The 22,020-nt window shown below is 37.7% G+C and overlaps 1 protein-coding gene across 1 annotated transcript; it reads left to right on the forward strand.

Moving 5' to 3' along the window:
• Window positions 1-884: 884 nt before the first annotated feature.
• On the forward strand, window positions 885-13,980 carry LOC135084967 (all trans-polyprenyl-diphosphate synthase PDSS2-like). Its single transcript, XM_063979725.1, has 2 exons — window positions 885-1,385; window positions 12,431-13,980. The coding sequence occupies exons 1-2, from the start codon at window positions 1,134-1,136 to the stop codon at window positions 13,397-13,399; spliced, it is 1,221 nt and encodes a 406-aa protein (XP_063835795.1). The 5' UTR covers window positions 885-1,133; the 3' UTR covers window positions 13,400-13,980.
• Window positions 13,981-22,020: the final 8,040 nt, after the last annotated feature.

Here is a 22,020-nt window from a genome sequence, read left to right on the forward strand (position 1 = left end):
GTAGATCCTGGCTACACAGGAGTTGCAGCGGTGGGAACGAGAGGTGGGAAAAACTATAGAAACAAATTACTCTACAGGTCTATGTATTTTGGTCGCGTGATGCGTAGAATAAAGTTGTGTTTCTATAAAACAGGGAGTTTTAACTTTAACACTTAGTGTTAAGGTGTAATTTACAATGGAGTTGCATAAGGTGCGCGTGCGCCAAAGAGGCTGCGTTCCACTTCACGGTCAAGTGCATTGGTGTTGTCGTTTTTAAGTTTTTTACCCGATTTTGGGGTAATTTTAAGTTGTTGCAACTATTTTTTTAATAATTATAGTTTATGTCAAACAAGCGATTAAGTTAACAGGTTTGTGCTTGCTTAACGATGTTTTACTCGTTATGATTATTAATTATTGTTTAATTACTTCCGTAGATAAAAATATCATTGCGTATTTACTTAAAAATGTACTCAAATAACTTAACTTTATTTTGCAGTCACCGCCTATCACTTAGTAGGTTTTTTTTTTGTAAAATCGCACCTGTGTAATAAAAATCCAATAATACTATACTATCGTTCTAGTAATGGATAAAAAAGCTTATTTACAATTGTGAAAAATATACTTTGAAAATGATACAGGTCTTGAAACTTTCATTCATATCAAATATTTTAATCAGAAACCAAAACATACTAACTAAACTCGGATGGATATGTATTTTATATGGCATAGGTATTTGATTTTAGAAAAACCCATCGATGTTTCTTATTTTTAAACAATACAAGTTCCTCTTATGACATAATAAAAACGACTATCAACTTCGACCTTCATAATGTATCATCTGAATGCTAATTTGAAACTCAAATGGCCACACTGGCCGTACCAGATACGGTCCAATACCATTTCTTTACTCGCTTTCATACGACACGGACGCTACATTAGTGAAAGTGCGGACCTCTTTACCAAAAAGTGACGTGTTTAAAAAGAAAGTGAATTCGAAGTGCACGGTTTAAATTTGGAACGCTAAATTCGAAATTGTGGAAAAAAGAAGAAATAAAACAGTTTGAATTTTCAAATCGAAGACAGAACTGAAAATAATTTTGAAAAGAGAACGATATAAAAACTTCAAACTTTGAAAATAGAACGCGAATTCAAAAATGGCGGTCTCGTACGCGGTTTCCCGCGTTCTTCGGCGGGCGTCGCCGTTCCTTTTCCAAAAAAGGTGCGAGTCGACTATGGCCAGTTTGACGAAGGACGAGATCCTGATACTATTGAGACCTCCTTTCACGAATTGGAGCAATGTCATCCAAGATGCGGAGAAAGTGGTCGGGTATCCAACCTCCTTTATGAATTTACGATGCTTGCTGAGCGATGAGTTCGCTAATATGGCGCTTTACTTGAGGAAATTGGTAAGTCTTATCCTCAAGATTTACCTTATTCCCTATAGAAACTCATATTTATAAGTCTAGCTTAACTAAGTCAGGCTTGAGGTATGGGAGCGGCACGGGAGGTTTTTGTAACGTCAAACGACAGCAAAACTTCAGATTTGTATACTCTGTCACGTCATAAATAACAATGTCATATTGTCATCTTTCCATACCGCCCCTGACCGCCCCCTGACCTCAGATACTGATTGAGTTAGTCGTTAGACCTACAGAATCTAATAAACTATCCCAGAGAGGTTTGGTTGCCACCAAGCAAAAAAAACTCTTCAACCAAATTGCAGTTAAGTTTTGCTCAAAGAAGTACATTTCCCCTTTGTATTAATTATCTAGTTTGATTATGTAGTTAATTAATAATTAATCCAGTCAATAAAATAATTTAGTTCGGTTTTTTAAGATTAGTCATCTAACTTAGTAAATTAGGTATAATTAGGGAAATTATAACATGGATTGACGCAACCTCGTTAACAAATTGTTAGATTTGAACTCGAAATTAAATGCCTAGATTAGAATAATTACGAATTTTTGTTCGGAAGATTGTGCCGGCGTTTCTTCTCAGCACTTGCCATATGTTTGTCTCGAAGAGCTGGTAGGGCCCAAAAGATAAGGAGACATGTGTAAAGTGCCCTATAAGGGCTGCCTTTTTTATTTACTATATTTTGTCGTTCATAAGTGCCACTTGTGGTGTAAATGGAATAAAATATTTTTGATTTGATTTGAATTAAGCTGTTTTGTAGCGCTTTCTCTTTTTTTGTCAAACAGCCCTTTTTAATTTACAAAAAAACATTTTTTGAACTGGCTCAATTGAACAAGTTCCAATAGCTACTTTTGTGGCAAATAGCTGCAAACTAATTAATCCGCTAAATTTAATACTAGCTTTCCGCCCGTGGCTTCGCGCGCGTGGACTACATTATCTAAATATTTTACGAAACCCTATTTTTTTCCAAAATAAAATTTAGCCTATGTTACTCGTGGATAATGTAGTTTTCGAATGGTGAAAGAATTTTTAACAACGATCCAGTAGTTTTTGAGCCTATTGATTACAACCAAACAAACAAACAAAGTTTTCCTCTTTATAATATTAGTGTAGATAATTAAATTCCTTGATGATAAAAACACTACTTTTTCTGCGCCCTAGGTCTGGATTCAACAACCTTCATTCGTCCACAGAACCGTCGCATCCTATACCGATCTTATACCGTTGCTATAGAAGTCATTTTCCAACAAAAATATATAGCGTCATGTGCTGTAACCAAAACAGAAATAGAAAGGATATTTATATGAAATTGTTCAATGTCAAGCTTTGTTTTGCTTAAGACTGCCTTAAATTGGCCTTAAGATCACGGTCGAATCGGAACCATGGTCGTTATAATTTGACAGCACACGTAAATTACTGTGCCATAATAGGTGACAAGAAATCCTATAGATTTGACATAAGCTCTATAGATCTCCCCACCTCTCGTTCCCACCGCTGCAACTCCTGTGTAGCCAGGATCTACAGCTTGACCGCCAACAACCCAACCAGTGAAGGTCAAGTTTGTCCCGGGGGAAGTTAAACTGTCATTGGACCCGCAACGAAATTAATCAGAAGAACATAGGAGGACCTCTAAGATTTTGATACCCGTTTTCACCATCAATCCCTAATTTTTAAGTAACCTCTATGGTAACACATAACAGGCATTTTTTTATAGGGGTCACTTAAAAATTAAGGATCGCTGGTCAAAACGGGCGTGAGACCTTACTGATGTACTTACGTAAGGGTCCTTTCTCAAGGAAATCCGGGCGGGATCCAGTAATGGAGAATCCCGCAAAACTGGACTGTCATCTGAACACACAAGTGTGTGTTTGAAATTCAAACGGATCGGTTTTTTGGAGGACTCTGCATGTAAACGTGAGGTTAATATTAAAAACACGTATACTACTAAACGGAATCCTACAAAAAACAGTTCCTGCAAAAAACGGGATGTTTCCTTGGGAATAAACCCTTACGGTAGACAAGGAATCCAATAGATTTGATATCAGCTCTATCTTTAGAAAACATGAGAACTTACCGATGTTTCTAGGTTTTTTAAATTTCTGAGATAATTGTATTTACTCAACTCTAAAAAAGGACAATATCCTGGAAGTTGTATACGTTCGCAAACACCAGACTTAACACACTTTACGCGCTGCAAATATTTAAAAAAAGACCAAAAATAAACGAGAATTATCCACACATCTAGTGTCAGACTTTTTAAAAAAACCGTCACACTGTTTTTTCCAAGTGTTAAAGATCGAATTCAGCTGAGCCTTGAATAGTTAATTGCAGAACGCCTCCTTCATTAACGTCACAGCACATCTCCATTTTTCATCCAATCCCTGAGGTCAAATGGAACAATTCAATTCAAATTCAACTTTAAATTCAAAACAATGGCCTACTAAAGCTAAGGTCAAACCATACTAGTGTGACCAGTCCGCGAGCAATACCTACGCATTTACGTCAAAAGTGTTTCCAAATCAAAATGTTGAGATGCTCATTCACTAGGACCATACACGTGTAATCAAAATAAAACAAAAACCAAATATTTGTTTAGTAGTTAGGCCCTTTCCACTGGAAATGGCTTTTCTGGGAAGTTTTCAGGGCACTTGTACACGTCCCAAATATAGCTTGCTCTACCACCACTTCGGGACAACATGGGCTGGTGCTGAGAAGAAGTGGCGAAAGAAACTCAGTCACCTTTTTAATGTCCTACTATCTATCATACTATGCAATGGTTACTATCCTACTAATTTTATGAATGTAAAATTTAGTGAAAATGTATAGATAAATGTTTATTATGTACTCTCGGGTTTAGTAGTAGTAGTAGTAGTACTCCTTCGAAAATTAGTAGTATGAGATTATTAGTTCTTAGTTCGATTCGCACGCGATTTTAATACTTTTAATACATCCGGGCAAAACGCCTACTTAAATAATATTATTATTGAAAGGGGACGTTTCGCACATTCGTGCAAACGAATTTCGTGCAACTGCTCCTAGTGAATGAGCACCTTAACACTGGAAAAACTTGTTGAGCCAAAATACGACCTGCTGATTTAAAATTTCACAATATAAAAGTTTGACTGATTTAAAAATATGTCATTGCCATATCCGTAATGAAAATAATTGACATTTTTACTCTGTAATGTTACCTTTTAACGCTTAGCCTGGGTTGCAATCTTCGGCTGAAACGAACGAACGAACGAATAACGTTTGATAAAGTACTTTAACTTTATCAAACGTTGAAATCTGTGTTAAAACACCGGTTATCGTTATTCGTTCGTTCGTTGGTTTCAGCCAAATGTCCACAGCTGGACAAAGGCCTCCCCCAAGGATTTCCGCAACGACCGGTCTTGCGTTGTCCCCATCTAGGCACTTCCCGTGACCTTCACTAGATCGTCGGTCCACCTAGTGGGGGCCTGCCCACACTACGTCTTCCGGCCCGTGGTCGCCTCTCGAGAACTTTTCTGCCCCAGCATCCATCTGCGTTTATCACGTAGCTCGCAAAACCACACCTATTGCAACTATATGAGAGCCTTATGCCCGTTTTCACCATCAATCCCTAATTTTTAAGTGACCCCTATGGTAACACACAACGGGAATTTTTTTCATAGGAGTCACCTAAAAATTAGGGATTGATGGTGAAAACGGGCACAAACGATGCTTGCTGTAAAGCAGCAAATCGAACGCATAGCGGTGAATAGAGCTCTGTGATTGGTTCGTGTGTCACCCTGTGGTCTACGCGCACTGTGAGACCTCATAGTAATGTTTGTGAATACAGGCGTTAATGTTTAACTTGATGTACTGTCAGTAGAACAAAGTATAATTATAATTATTACAATCAACTAACTGTGTCAAGAACTACAATTAAAATGACAATTAGTATTATTTCTCGCAACCGTAGAGGTACCTTTTTTACTTAATTTGGTATTTAGAAACTCACGCGAACAGCGAAAGAAAATTTGAAATTATGTAACACTGTTTTATTTCTAATAAAACGCATTGGTTGTTCAGCACAGACTATTATTTATTTGACAAACCCGTAGTTAGTACACATTACACATACATACACTAGGTGGCAGCACTGTCAGACATTTTGTTATCTGTATTACAACATCCCCTCTATAACAAAATGTTTCATTTTAATAAATCACAATAAACATAAACCTAATTTTTCTAACAGAAAATAATGTTTTACAGATGGCAAACTTTTTGTTAAGACATCAGCTGGCATTTTACCCGAGTCTAAATAATTAACTTTAATTATATTGCTGGTGATTAGATCTTTGACAAAATGATGGCGCACATCTATGTGCTTAGACCTTTTATATAACATTTGATTTTTGAGCAACTTTTGAGCACTTTGACTGTCATTAAACAAGTTTAGTGTACATGACACACCAGTAATTTCTATAAACAAATTTCTCAAGTAAATTGCTTCCCTGGAAGCTTCTGAAATTGCCATGTACTCTGCCTCGGTGCTCGACAGGGCCACAGTACTCTGTTTTTTAGTTTGCCAAGAGATAACAGAACCACACATTAAAAAACAATATCCAGTAAAAGATTTTCTATCTAAAGAATTGCTTGCCCAGTCGGCATCAACAAAACCATGCAATTCTGATTTATCATTTACATATTGTATACAATAACTTTTAGTTTTCTTTAGGTATTTCAAGATCCTTTTTGCATGTGTCCAGTGACAATTATCATAACAATTATTATATTGGCTTAAGAAACTTACAGCATATCCAATGTCAGGCCTAGTTAACACAGCAAGGTACATCAAACTGCCAATTAATCTTTGATATGGTAATTGTTTATCACAAACTTCAGCTTTTTCCAAATTAATTTTAACTTCTATAGGAGTATCAGACATTTTACAATTTGACATATTAAACTTTGTTAACAATTTCTCAATATACTGCTCTTGGTCTAATTTAATAACATTCAGTTCTTTATCAACAGTTACACGCATTCCCAAACAATTTTTAATTTCACCCAGATCTTTCAACTTAAATTTTTGACTCAATATTTCTACTAATTTACTAGTTTCAGTGCTATTATTTGAGAACACAAAAAAGTCATCGACATATAAGGCAATAATTAACTTTACATCATTACTCATTTTTGTATAAAGGCAAGGCTCTAGCTCAGATCTTTTAAAACCCAGGTCATTCAAACAAGTGTCAACTTTTTGGTACCATGCACGAGAAGATTGCTTGAGGCCATAAATTGCCTTTTTCAACAACAAAACTTTATTATCACAATTACAATCTTTAGCATTATTAAAACCTTCAGGTAATTCCATAAAAATGTTTTCCTTCAACTCACCATTCAAAAATGCAGTGGTAACATCTAAGTGACTTACATTAAGTCCTAATTTCACTGACAAGGCAAACAAGAGTCTCAATGTCGAGTGTCTCACAACGGGAGAGAATGTCTCTTCATAATCTACACCAGGCACTTGCGAATACCCTTTCGCCACTAATCGAGCTCTGTAACGCACTTTATTGTCCACATCACTTTTCTTTTTAAACACCCACTTGCATTTTACTAGAGTCCCATTTTCAGGTACACTAACTAACTCCCATGCACTGTTTTCTTCAAATGATCTTAATTCTTCTGCAATAGCTTTCTTCCAACTTTCCTGTTCAGATCCACTCATAGCTTCAGTGAATGTCAGAAAACCTTCATCCATTTCATTTTCATTAGCAACTGTCATGTTTAGAAAACCATACTTCTTAGGTGGTATTCTTATTCTCTTTCCACGTCCAGATTCTTCTTGTGTTACAGGTGGTGGTGGCTGTATTTCAGGTTCAGGTTCCTCTGCAGTTGGTACAGTAGTTTCAACATCATGGTATTCTAGAGATTTATCCATTTCTTCATCTGAGGTATTCTGTTCACAATTCCCCTCTGAAACTACATTTTGCAATATCTCTTCACTGTTTTCTACCAACATTTGACTATTGCTGCAGTGATCATCATCTTTGTTTTCCATTATTATGACATTTCTACTTGTTGTTATCGTGCCATTGCTAGGATTATATACTCTGTAACCCTTGACATTATCTTGGTAACCAATCAATATGTATTCTGTAGCTTTTCTGTCCCATTTTAACCTCTTTTCCTTGGGAGTGTGGACCATAACCTTGCTACCAAAGATGCGAACATGTTCAAGGTTTGGTTTCTGCCCTGTCCACATTTCATAAGGGGTCTTGCTGTTCAAACCTGCACAAATAGAACGGTTTCTCAGGTATACAGCTGTGTGCGAAGCCTCTGCCCAGAACCTCTTTGTTAGATTTGCGTCAAACAGTAAGCATCTTGCTTTTTCTATGATGGTACGATTTAGTCTTTCAGCTAAACCATTTTGTTCCGGAGTATAGGGGTTGGTTCTCTGGTGTATTATTCCACAACTCTTCAAAAAACTATCAAAGGCACTGTTGCAGAATTCCTTACCATTGTCTGTTCTAAATACTTGAATTGTTTTATTCTTTTGGTTTTCTACCATACTCTTAAATTCCTTAAAACAATTCAGTGCTTCATCTTTACTCTTTAAAAAATAGATGAACAACATGCGGCTATAATCATCTACTAAAGTCAGAAAGTAGCGGGAGCCTCCAATTGACTTTGTCTCCATTGGGCCGCAAATGTCAGCATGTATCACTTCCAGAACATCAGAGCTTCTTGTGCCAACATGTGTGAAAGGTAACCTGGTTGCCTTCCCTTCACAACACACTTTACAGCTTGTCATGTTTATGTTGCTTTCATCAGGAAAATTTATGCCTTCAACTGCTCCATTTTTCATCAAATTGAGAGCTCTGCTGTTGATATGTGCCATCCGTCTGTGCCAAGTTCTGTTGTCAACCACTGCTGCTACTGCTGGACAAGAACTGGTATTTTCACTCAAGTTCAACTTGTAAATGCCATTCTCCAGTGATGCTGTAGCTATCAACATATTGTTTTGGTTGTATACACGGCATTCATCAGACTTGAAAGATGGTTTGCTTCCATTGTTGATCATTTGGCTCACAGATATCAGGTTGGTGGCCAAGCTGGGTACATACAGCACATCCTTTATGATCACATCACACTCTTTGCCATGTACAGAAGTTGTAACTTGTACTTCACCACAACACATAACCTCAACTTTGTTGTTGTTGGCAACTATAATACTTGTAACTTGTGGATTTTCAGACACATTTCTCAACCAGTCTTTGTTGCATGTCATATGAAAACTTGCCCCGGAGTCAATGTACCAATCTTGCTTACTAAATGAGCCATTCAAAAATACGGCACTAAATGCATTCATTTGTTTATTTTTATGGAATACTTTGTTCTTGTATGGGCATTTATTCTTGAAGTGGCCAACATTTTTACAATTATAGCAAGTTATTGTCTTTCCATTGGTCGATTTCACACTTGAATTACTTGACTCAGCTTGCGTATTTCTCATTGCTGAATTATTACTTTTATTGTTGTACGAATGAGAGACGCCATATTTGTTACGCTGCACGTGTTTGGCGGCAAATGCTGTTTCTATGCAATTTTCACTTCCGGTACTGACTTCTAAATCCAATAATTTTGTTTTGATTGCATCTGCTGTTATATTAATTCCGGAGTGTTCAATGGCCATTATCATCGGCGCATATTTCTCTGGTAAACCGGCCAAAAGCAATGAGCCTACCCACTCATCATTTATGTTGAACCCGGTTCCGCTAAGTTTTTGAGATGTTTCTATTATCTGAGTAACGTATGCAGTCATGTTATCACAGTTTTCGAGTCTTATTGAGATCAGGTTTCTGAGTAAACTTATTCTGCGAGTAAAACCGGAGTCGTCAAACATATTCTTGAGTTTGTCCCATAATGCCTTGGTTGAGTTTACGCCTTTTATATGGACATATAATGACGGATCGATGGTCATAATCAATTTTGCCTTTGTCTTCGCATCATTTGAAGCGTTGACGCCATCACAATCTTCCTGCTTGATGCTGTTTTCCAAGCCTTCTAGGAGGAGGTAATTTTCGGCGGCAAAAGCCCATTCGTCATAATTTTCTCGTCCGCGTAACTTGGGAACGTTTACTAACAAGTTCACAGCCATTCTTGTGCAACTCAATGTGAATTAAACTGGTAATTTTTACAAAAAAGTCGGGACTGGGCCCATAACCTAATAAAACGCATTGGTTGTTCAGCACAGACTATTATTTATTTGACAAACCCGTAGTTAGTACACATTACACATACATACACTAGGTGGCAGCACTGTCAGACATTTTGTTATCTGTATTACAACAATTTCCCTACTTACACCATTACACAGGAAAGTATCAGTATAGTTCGTTTCATCCACGAAGACGCGCCCCACCAAATATTGGCTGACGGAAGCGCGGGGAGTTTGATCCGAGCAATCCGAGCGTCATTATTGTAGTGTGCGTGTGCCCTCATGGATAATTTACCGTGTGCCGATAACACTCAAACATTAGCGGAAAAATGGTGGGGCGCGTCTTCGTGGATGACACGATCTATACGCGGGCAAAGCCGCGGTCAGAATACTAGTTATTATCATTATCATCATCAGGTCATAATAATTATACCTAAGCCCCGATTACGGTAATTTTTAACGTCTCCAATCCAGACACGCTTCTCGATTCTGCGATACGATTGGTCGTTCAACAGCGAACGTCAGCTGTTTTGACCAATCGTATCGTGATTGTAATCGTATCGTATCGCAGAATCGATGAAGCGCGTCTGGATTGGAAACGTTAAAAGTTACCGTAATCGGGGCTCAGGTCTCCACTCTAGTCTTTACATGGAGGATTTGAAAAATCTAGGTAGGCTAGGTTTTTACCCGACTACGGCAAAGCAAAAGGAGGGTTATGATTTTGACAGGCTATGTATGTATATGTATGTATGTAGGTATGTTTGTATGTTCATCTGTTCCCTCGTAACTTCTAAACTACTTATCAAAATTCGACAAATGACATATCATTAGAAGCGACAAATGACATATCTTAATTGTCCGCTGGTTATAGGCTATATGGGGTTTCACAAAATCTAATGTGGCGCCCTCCAGCGGACAAAACATACAGAGTAAAAAATAAAGTTAAGATAAATATGGCGTGTTTGGTATCATTTGAAAGCGCTTTACTTGTACATTTTGAATATATACTAGCATTTGCTTGTGACTTTACCTGTATTCATGGGCTGATTGCATAAAATTCACATCTTTTCGTTCATACGATAGCTTCTTTACTACTTATTAGTTCATCAATTTAACTTTTGTTAATATTATGCGCCACAAATACACTTTAACACCAAAATATTACAAATAATAACAAGTAAAAAAATTAAAACGTTGTCAAAGTGCTACGGTAGGTAGGTAAATGTTACGTGTGACTACGCCTTTACAAACATGAAAATTACTATGCAACTACATTAGCAACTTTGTTCAATTCAGTATTCTGAAAATCTTGTTTTATACTTTTTCAGCGTCGTTTTTTGTCGTAGTTGCGTTTTAGTTTTTTTTTTACTTTTTATTATTTATTTTTTGTTGTGTTTTGAACAAAATAGCAAAAACATGTAATCACCTACTTACTGGTGAATCATAGTAGTGCGAGAGAAAGTCGCTATGCGACTATTCTAGCGCTTTCCAACTCATTTACACAGAACCACTGCTTAATATTAACACAAATGGTTATTTGCAAAATAATATTAAAAATATCCGAAATAGGGGTGTGGGCAGGCCTGCCACAAGGTGGACCGACGACACCGTAAAGGTAGCAAGAAGGCGCTGGACGCAGGCCGCTACCAACCGGGCAACATGGAAATCATTGGGGGAAGCCTATGTTCAGCAGTGGACGTCCTATGGCTGAGATGATGATGATGATGATGATGATGATAAGCTACTATAACATAATCCATTTGAACCCAATGGTAGGCACAGCTAGTTTTGCATAAATATTTATAATGTTACTAAAGAAGGACAAAGCCCGCCCATATACCACTATTTTAAAAACTTGTTTGTATTTCCATTCATCATTATAAATGCGAAAATAATTCTGCCAGTTACCTTCACGTTCAAATCACTGAACCGATTTTGATAATCTGATTTCGTTTTGAAGTTCATAGTAACATAAAAATGAAATTTCTTCACATAATTAGTGATAATTAGGCCAAATTTCGAAAAACCTTTGTGTAATCTGTAATACATTATGCTAAATTATGTTAAGTTAACAATGCATAAGCTTGGGCGAGGCTCTGTTTAGTAGAATAAATTCTTTAGATATCTATTTCAAAACAGGTTATTGTAAACCTTATGGCGCTACAAATATTCAGAAAACCTCATAAGCACATCAAGGTATACAGGGTGTCCCAAAAATAGTTTCAAGCCGAAGCCCAGAGGTAGAGCATGATTAGGGGTACCAGAATTACTACGACTACTTTTCGGGACATGCTGTATATATTTTTTCCGAAAATCACCCCTATTAGAACTAGTTAAGTAGCCACAGTGTATAGGGCTAGCGATAATAATTTATGGCGAGGTTGTGATGTCAATTTTATCAACAAAAATGCCCCATGTGACTCTACATAAAAATTGTTTGTATTTCTTATATGCCCGTCTTACTGATAAAAACACAAAAATAAAAAAGAATTACCAAAAAACTTTAAAAAAATTAAAGAATTTTAGTTTTTGTCAAAAAATTTAGTTTTGACGGGCAAGTTTTTGGGGCCATTTTTGTCGATAAAATTGACATAATAACATCGCCTTAATTATCGTTACTCCTATCCCAAACACACTGTATAACTTGATGAGACCTATGTCCTTTAAGTACAAGAAGTACTAAAAACTGAAAATTTTAGTCGGCCGATAGTTAAGTCGGCTTCATAAGTGTGTATTCACATGACAGTCCAGCTTTGTGGGATCCTGCATTAGGTTCCCGCAAAACAGCCCGAATTTTTTTTTTGTATCTTACTCATATCCTGTTCTCTTTATTTACAGCTCGGCAGCAACCATCTCGTGATGCAGACCGCCAAAAACGTCCTCTACGGAGACTCCAAGAACCTCCAGCCCTGGGGCCTCATCATCCTTCTCCTCTCCAAGTCCGTCAGAACCAACATAGCTGTCACCAACCAGACCAAAACCATCGAAGAACAGCAGAGGATCCTCGCAGAATTGACCGAAATGATCCGCACTGGACACCTGATACACCAAGGCATAGTTAATGTGCCTTTTGCGAAACGGTCTAAGCACACCGAATCTGCTATTTTCGGCAACAAAATTGCCATTCTTTTGGGTGATTATTTGCTGGTAACAGCTAACGCTATGCTAGCTGGACTCAGGAACTCCGACGTGTCTTATATCATTTCTACGGCTTTGAAAGACTTATCTGAAGGAGAGTTCTTCGGAGAAAGAGATGAACAGAATCAGCCTATACCTGGTAAGCCTCAACAGACCGGAGAAGACTTCGAAATTGAGTTTGATACGAATTCCATATCAGTCAATGAAGTGATGGGGAAGCCTAGGAAAGAGTGGACTGCTAGGAGCGTGTTTAATGGAGTCAGCCTTTTGGGCAGAGGCTGTCAATCAGCTATGGTTTTGGACAGGCAGAATAGAGAGACCCAGAATAATGCTTACCAGTTTGGCTGTCATGTAGGTCTCGCTTGGCAGGCGGCTGTCGAAATGCAGCAGCTAACATCTGACACCAAAGACCAGTTCTGTCTAGCAAGCGCTCCTGTTCTTTTCGCTTTAGAAGACAACCCGGACTTGTACAAATTTATCGACCAAGCCAAAAACGACGTTAAGGACGTGGATTATGAAGATTTAAAGTTTAATATCTTAAAGACAGAAGCTGTTGATAAGACCAAAATGCTGTATGAGGAACACGCTAAAAAGGCTACGGCGTATATTGAGAATATTGGGCAGAACGAGGCCGTGGATATGATTAAAAAACTGATTAACACCTTCTAAATAGGGTATCAAAGGTGTTAACAGTCTGTATTGTTATTCTTTGCATGAACGCTCTGTGGATTTTTGAAATTAGAACGCATGTCATCCTTTGTTATTTGCATAGCGATGACTAGGATGTAGATAGTTTCAAGTTCTTTTTTCAAGCTGTCAAAGATTATTGAAGGCCAGAATCATCATTATTGTTATATTCAAATTATTTTTAATTAATTTATGTTGTATAGCTTTTAAAAAAATAGATACGTATTTGTTTTATTGTCACATATCAAAACTTATTTGAGTCACCTTTCACTTTGGTAATTTAATTTTATTATTTTTACTTTGTTTTTAGAAGATGCGTGTTTCCTTTTCTATGAACATAGCAAGTAGTGCCTTCAATAGTTGGGTAAAACCATTTTAAAGAAATGTATAGAAATATAAAGCTTTGAAAAAGTTTTAAATGAATGTAGCTTAATTACGATTAAATCAATCCTGTATTTTGCTTTAACATAAACGAAGAACTTGGATATAATTTTATGTAAATGTATTAGGTATTACAACTTAATTAGGTATATTATTTTTAGTAAAATTGCTATAATCCATACATTTATACACATTAATAAATTTGTATTTAAGTTACATATTCTAAGTTAAATACTTGTGAAATATTTTATTTTTACTAATGTAATATAAACTTCATCTGTAATAGTTTTTGTTATTTTATTAAAGATCTTAAAAATGTAGAGACGGGTTTGGGGAAAATAAAAGATATTTATTTTGGTTTCTGAAAGTGCAATAATTAGTCTTTCTGTGATTTATCATCATCATCATCATCATTTCAGCCACCGGACGTCCACTGCTGAACATAGGCCTCCCCCAATGGCTGGGCTGGGAATAAACGTAGCGTGGCACGTCCACCCACAAAGTGGACTGACGAGATCAGGTGATAAAGGTAGCAGGAAGGCGCTGGATGCAGACCGCTACCAACCGTGCGATGTGAAAATCAATGGGGGAGCCCTATGTTCAACCTAATAATCCCATGGTTTCATTATCATAACTAGCCACCATAGATGATTGCCCCATACAGCTACCAACCACACAAATTAATTTTTTTCACTACAAAATCAACTCTATTCCAACCACATAAGGTTCGTGTTTATCTTGACATGCTATGCTAATAGCGATTATAATAAGCATAAATTACACGCAGTCTATCTGTGTCCTTGACCTATGGCTAATTATGCGAACATGGTGCTGTGTCGGAGTGTACGGTTTGTAATATTATGTCTGTCCCACCCACAGCAGATCGAAGATCATTGAAAAAAGAATGAGGCTAAGAAATCACGGCGCGATTTTCACCCGCGCCCGCGGCGGTTGTGGAATGAGGGCTATCGTTTTTATACTTAACAGTTGGCACCCCTGGCGATTGACAGGACCTTACTCTACAGTGGCGCCATCTTGATGAGTGCAAATGCGCTAGTGCTCCTACCACTTTAGCGCTCACAAGTTGGTGCCACTGTCTTCGCTACTAGCAAGTGACAGGACCTTACTCTACAGTGGCGCTAACTGGTGAGCGCTAAAACGATAGCCCTCATTGCGGTTTTATTTCAAAACTCACGGGAGCGGTTATTTGCGCGGTTATTCTAAGAACTCACGGCGCGATTTTAAATCGAGTCACTGGTACAAAATGGTCGCCCGCCAATCGGGCAGTTCTCGCGCGGGCGAAAACCGCCGAGCGGGACCCGCATACAACCGCGCCCGCTGCGAGCGAAAACCGCGTCGTAAGTTGTGCATTAGATTTTACATAAGTATCTGCATTCTACAGAAGCTGCGGGCCCGCAACCGCCGCGGGCGCGGGTGAAAATCGCCCCATGAGTTCTTAGCCTGAATGTAAAGAAAAATCAGTTGGCAGCACTGGCGAGTGACAGGACGTTATAAACGTATTCCCACTTCTCGTTCCCAACGCTGATATTCTTAAGTAGCCAGGATCTACAGCTTGACCGCCACTAAAATCCCAACCAGAGAAGGTCAAGTTTGTTCCGGGGGAAAGTTAAACAGTCATTGGACCCGCAAGGAAATTCATAAAAAAACATAGGAGGAGTTCGAAGTTATGGCACAGATGAAATAACAAAGGTCTAAAAACCTAAGAAAACATTTGACAGGACCTTACAGAGACAATGATAAGTTAAATTATCTAAATCTCAAAATTTTAAGTAGATATTATTATTATATTTTTAATAATAAAAAAATATTAAAATAGCGCCATCTTGCGCACTCTAGTGAAACTAACTGTTTCACCTTTTGCACAGGTTTCGCATACTTTTGCTGTGACTTGACTGTGTTATGGTATTTGTTGTAGAAACTAAAGATAGATGGTTCTTTTTATGAACAAACATGTTTCAGTAAATGCCTTATTTGAAAATCTAAATTTTTATATGTCCAGCGCATAGCTCAGTCAGTAAGGTATGGGAGCGGCTCTGGAGGTTTTTTTCACATTTAAACGTCAGCGAGACTTCAGGTTTGTATGCTTATACATATGTCAAACCCCTCCCGTGCAGGGTGGAAAAAAATCATGATTTATTTATTTTAATAAAAAAAATCACGATTTTTTTGATTTATTAGATTTTTTCGATTTTTATTGCGTTTTACGATCATTTCTTTAGTTTTTCTTACGGAAAACATTTTTATTTACGTAGAATTGATGTATAGAGCTGGCAACACCACCAAAAAAAATTTGTGTGGTTATCTAAAAAATCGCAAACATGTTTGTACGGAAAAAATATCTTTTTCTGATTCTCTATTCAAAACATCAATTTCATACATTAACACCTATTATTAACATTGTTTTCGAACATTACAGTTGATTAATATAAACTCCCAGCCTTTCATTAAAATTCCATTTTCGGCCTTTGATTTAAATCAGTGATTTTTATTTAAAAAATCATGCAATATAAATCGTGATTTAAATCATGATTTAAATCAACTTGATTTAAATCATGCAACCCTGCTCCCGTGCCGCTCCTATACAGGCGGTGACTGAGTTACGCACTAGTACTTTATGCCTTTTTAGCCGGCTCTTTATACTTCCAAAACATAGTTGGCCAATACTTCAAGACAACATATCACTTTTGTGTAGCATAAGAGTAGGCGCACACCGTTGATTTTTCCTCGGCCGATAGTTTAGTCGGGCAGTTGATCAGTATGGGCATGTATGGGAGTGCGCACACTACGCCGATTCGATTTGGCCGATTCTTCATACAAATTAAAATCGGGCACAACTATCGGGCACAAAAATCAACGGTGTGCGCCTACTCTAACAATTTCGGCACTATTAACTAGATTGTTACTGCTTTGGTTTTTGTTTTCCTTTTTTTAAAATTACTTTGCGAACAATGTATTATTGGTTAAATCATTAGTAACATTAATGATTGTCAATAATACTGGTACAAGTTATGTTTGTTGTTCTGAATAAAATAAAATAAAAAATAAAATAAAATATTGGCTAGTGCTAAGAAGTGGTAGAAGAAAGTAAGTAAACTTAGTTCACAAAATGGCCAAACTTAAGAAGCAAAGGGCGGGGCACATAGCTCATAGAGCTGATGGCTGCTGGGGCAGAAAAGTTCTCGAGCGGTGACCATGTATCAGAAGGCGTAGTGTAGGAACCTCCGGAACTCGGAGGACCGACTATTTGGTGAAGGTCGTGGCCCTTGTCCAGCTGTGGACATCTTTTAGCTGAAACGATGAGGATGAGATGCCAATCGGTTCTGAATTTTTGTCAATAAAATAATAATTCACTTCATAGTACATTAGTCTGTATCTGAATATAAGTACTTAATGTACTAGATCCTTTTATACACGTGTTCTACCCAAAATAGTGCTAAATATTTAGCGGTCAACTACAAACTGATAAGATCTTGTTTATCAACAAATCATAAAACGCAAGTACATAATAGTTTAATTACTTATTTTTCTATTAATAACTATTTAATATGACTACCTACTACCTATGTTACGATCGAATCATTAAAGCTGAGTTGCACCACCTAACTTTGACCGTAACTATTACGATAACCGGTGTTTTTTGTACGGAGTTTGACAAAGTTAAAGTAACAGTGCAACCCAGCTTTAAAAATCTCATTGATCGAAAAACAATAAATTCACAACGCAGTTTCTTTAAAAGATCCGCGTTGTGAAATTCGTTTTAAGGTTATTTTATGAAAATGAAGAAAAGGTATGAAGCGTTTTGATTCATCTACTATGTAACCATTTATCACACACCTAGATAAATATTAGCAGAACTCAAAATAATTCAAAATCTAGTTTATGGATTATCCGAATCAGCGTCAAAAACTACGTGAACTCAAGTTCAAATTCTTTATTAGTCACCACAGATAACTTAATACCTTAGTAGGTACTTTAGGGCACTATAGGTAAATTTTCCTAATATAGCTTACCCTACCACCTTCGGGCACTTTAGGGCACTATAGGTAAATTTCCCAAATATAGCTTACCCTACCACCTTCGGGACAACAAAATCACCCAGTGTTGAGAAGAAGTGGCGGAAGAAATTCAGTCACCAGTCAACTATTTCTGTTCATGTCAAAAATAAGTATTTTGAGTTGTACTATTTTTCTAAATGTGCGATATGATGACGTTGAGTATTTAATTTTCTATTTTCCTTCTTGTGGAAAAGCAGCCATTCATTGTATACCACACGGTACTAGAAAATTACCATGAACTTGCGTTAAAAATCACACAGTTTTTTCAACAATGATTGTCCATATAAACACATCTTAATTGCATAGCAACTAAATTACTTTTTCTAAATTAAATGATTTCCGAAAACTAATTTCTTACGTAAGTATTATCAAGGTTCAGTAGACATAACAAACAACAATGACTTGTATATTTGTATAAAAAATTTTTTAAGGGAAATTCCCTGAAAGATGAATTTGTATATTTCCATAGAGATATAGAGAGATGCCAACTAATGCGCTGAGTTCAAAACTCAGTGTTGCATTAGAAATTGACACACACAAAGTAATCAAAATATGTGCTCATTATCCACTGCGGTATCAGTACTCAACATTCGAATAATCTTTAGCACTACGCAAGCAATATAAACTGTTTACATTATGACATCTTAGCAGCAATGTGTTCTTTTTTGGGCATATTGCTGCGACACCGGCCCCGCCCCCTTGTCACATATCTCTTTACTTTCTGTGATTAGTGTATATTTCATACCATGATCCCGAGTTCGATTCCCAGATTAAGCAGATTTTTCTACTTGGTTTGGTTGGTGATTCACTGCTGAACATAGGCCTCCCCCAATGATTTCCATATCGCGCGGTTGGTAGCGGCCTGCATCCAGCGCCTTCCTGCTACCTTTATGAGGTCGTCGGTCCACCTTGTGGGTGGACGTCCTATGCTGCGTTTTCCGGTGCGTGGCCTCCACTCCAGAACCTTGCTGCCCCATCGGCTGTTAGTTCTGCGTACTATGTGCCCTGCCCCTTTCCACATCAGCTTGCTAATCCGTCCTGTGGCTGAAATGATGATGCTGATGATGGTTGGTGGTAGGGCTCGTTTTATGTCCACCTGTCTTGACCATCTATCACCATCTTAACAGCATCACCAGCAGCAGTTGTCAGCATTGTTGATCGGCAGTTAAAGGTATAATAGCCAGTTCCTCTGGTTGAGGATTCCGGGTGAAGCTCGCTTCCACCTTTGGCATGATCATCACTTTGTATCAGGTGAAATGCAGGTCAAGAGCTTCTTCTTTGTGGATTTCATCATCATCATCAGGTCACTAATTAGTCTCCACTGCAGGAGCACGATCCTCTCTAATTTACCAGAGGAAAATGGAGGATTTGGCCTACACTCCCCACACTGGCCAGACTGGTTGAGGAGGCATCAGGTCTAACGCATATTATAATTATTTCCCTTAGTCGCCTCTTACGACATCCACGGAAAAAGTGATAATTTCTTTACAGGTCCAATGACAGTAACGTTTCTCCGGGACAAACTTGACCTTCACTGGTTGGGTTATTGGCGGTCAAGCTGTAGATCCTGGCTACACAGGAGTTGCAGCGGTGGGAACGAGAGGTGGGAATAGTCCCTTAAGTTACCTATTACAAATTGTGTGTGATATTAACATGTTTTAGCGATCCCATACAATATTGAAAAGTGACGTAAGAAACGTTGTAATTAGCCAAAAACATTAATTAATAAATAATTACGCGTGTCTGCGAGTGAACTGGTTTCTAATTCAATAACATGTATGATTTATATAGATCGTCTAAGATGTCCCTGTAGATATGAAATACTAAAATTACTGTAGACGATGCCCTATTTTGCTATTGACTGGGCCTGCCTCAATGTACACACGACAGCACATCAGGCTACCCATTTTTGTTGCACTCGCCCCTATTACAACTGCACAAGAACCCACAGTGGGTACGTTGAAGTGCCGTCGTTTGTACTACAGTTAGATGGTACAGTAAGGTTGAGTTGCACCATCTTACTTTAACAAAGTCAAAAATCTGTCAAACTCCATACAAAAGCACCCGATCGTCATACTTAGGTACCGTAAAAATTAGGTAGTGAAAATCAGCCTAACGCCCGTATTCACAAACATTACTATGAGGTCTCACAGTGCGCGTGGACGCACAGGGTGACACACGAATCAATTATAGAGCTCTATTCAACGCTGTGCGTTCGATTTGCTGCTTCACATAAGCAAGCATCGTTTGTGAATACGGGCGAAGGTGTCGACAAGTTTAAAGTAAGGGCTGATTTTTCAATCATCGAATATTTGGCATATTCACAGTTTCTGTATGAGAAATAAGTCAAAATATCAATTTTATTCTTGAGATAAAATATAAAGATTAAGTTAATACTTGAAAAATCAGCCTTAGGTATAAGTACGAGTATGCTTATGTGGAAATTACTATGTATAGTTCAATTCACGAAGGCGAGTGAGTTTTACATGTGTGGTGGCTCGCTACTGTTCGTTTTTCAAAAGGTTGCGATAAATTCGAGAATCTGAAATAAATAAATAGATAAAAAGAAAAACTTTTTTTATTTATTACAAAAAGTTACCCTAGTAGATTTTTAGCGGAATTTCTGGAAATCTTTAGTGAGTAATTAAAACAAAAAAAAAATTGGTATCTAATTAAAACAAATGCAATATTTATTGGATGGCGGCTCTAGTAGAGCCGCCTTTTTTATCTTATTATTGTAATGGTAGAGCCGCTCTTCCATTAAATAAAAAAGTGTCGTTTGAGCCTGTTTAAAAAAACGATGTAACTAATCACTATACCATGCAAATTTTGAGTTCAAAATCGTAAATTTTAATACAAAAATAATTCAACACTACTTCTTACATAACACCCAACAAAAAACGTGCTAAATTTATACCAAAATTTGGGTTTCAAGTGCAACTCCCAGAATAATTATATTGACATAGCGCCCAACGGAAGTGATACTGATGTTTTTATGGATTCTAATCGATTATATATTACGATAACATCGATAACATCTTGTTATGACAATCGATTACGATCTCTCGACTCGGTTGAAGTTTACGGAAAAACTATTAAAAGTATTTTGTACATTTTTGCTTGTTTAAATTGTCCTCAAGCTATAGGGGTGGTGGCAGAGTGCGACAAAATGGCGGAATTCACAATAGACGTGTTGACACCACCAATCAATTGACGTACTTTCAAAACTGTCAAAACGAAACTCTCCCATAGATTTTGTATGGCACTACAGGCAAGTGCCGTCACTATTTTGTCAACTCAAATAAACTACTTTTTCAATTACAATGCGACCAAAAATCGTAATTTATAGGTAACATAAAATTAATTAAGTTTTTAAGAACAGATTTAAGTGTCTTTTTAGAAAAGTTGTGATTTCGTATTATTGGGGAATGGTGTCAAATTGTCTATTTGCAAACTACCCGTTCAAGCTACTTGCGCACCTCGCTGGAATGCGACTCTCCCTCATCATCATCATCATCATCATCATCATCATCATCTCAACCATAGGACGTCCACTGCTGAACATAGGACTCCCCCAATGATTTCCATGTTGCCCGATTGGTAGCGGCCTGCATCCAGCGCCTTCCTGCTACCTTTATGATGTCGTCGGTCCATCTTGTGGGTGGACGCCACGCCGCGTCTATGGTTGCCACTCGAGAACTTTTCCGCCTCAGCGGCCATCGTCTCTACGAGCTATGTGCTCCGCCTACTGCCACTTGATTTTAGCAATTCTACGAGCTATGTCGGTCACTTTGGTTCTCCTCATTTCTGATTAATTAAAATTAGTATCACTTAATATTTCGTCATCTGGACACATTTTAGTTTGTCCAGCAGTGGACGTCATTTGGCTGAAACGAACGAAGGAGAAGGAACAAATAGAGAAAAAATATATTTTTTATCCACAACGAGGAAGCTCTTGGCCTGTATCTCACTCACCTGATGGTAAGTGATGATCAGGCCGAAGGTGGAAACGAGCTTCACCCGGAATCCTTAACCACAGAGGAACTGGCTATCTTACCTCTAACTGCCGGAACACAACAATGCTGTTAACATTGTTGTTATGGCCACAGACTTAGGTAAGATGGTGGTAGCTAGCCAGGCGGTCTT

The sequence above is a fragment of the Ostrinia nubilalis genome, chromosome 27 (assembly GCF_963855985.1).
Source record: "Ostrinia nubilalis chromosome 27, ilOstNubi1.1, whole genome shotgun sequence".
In the NCBI taxonomy this organism is placed as follows: domain Eukaryota; kingdom Metazoa; phylum Arthropoda; class Insecta; order Lepidoptera; family Crambidae; genus Ostrinia; species Ostrinia nubilalis.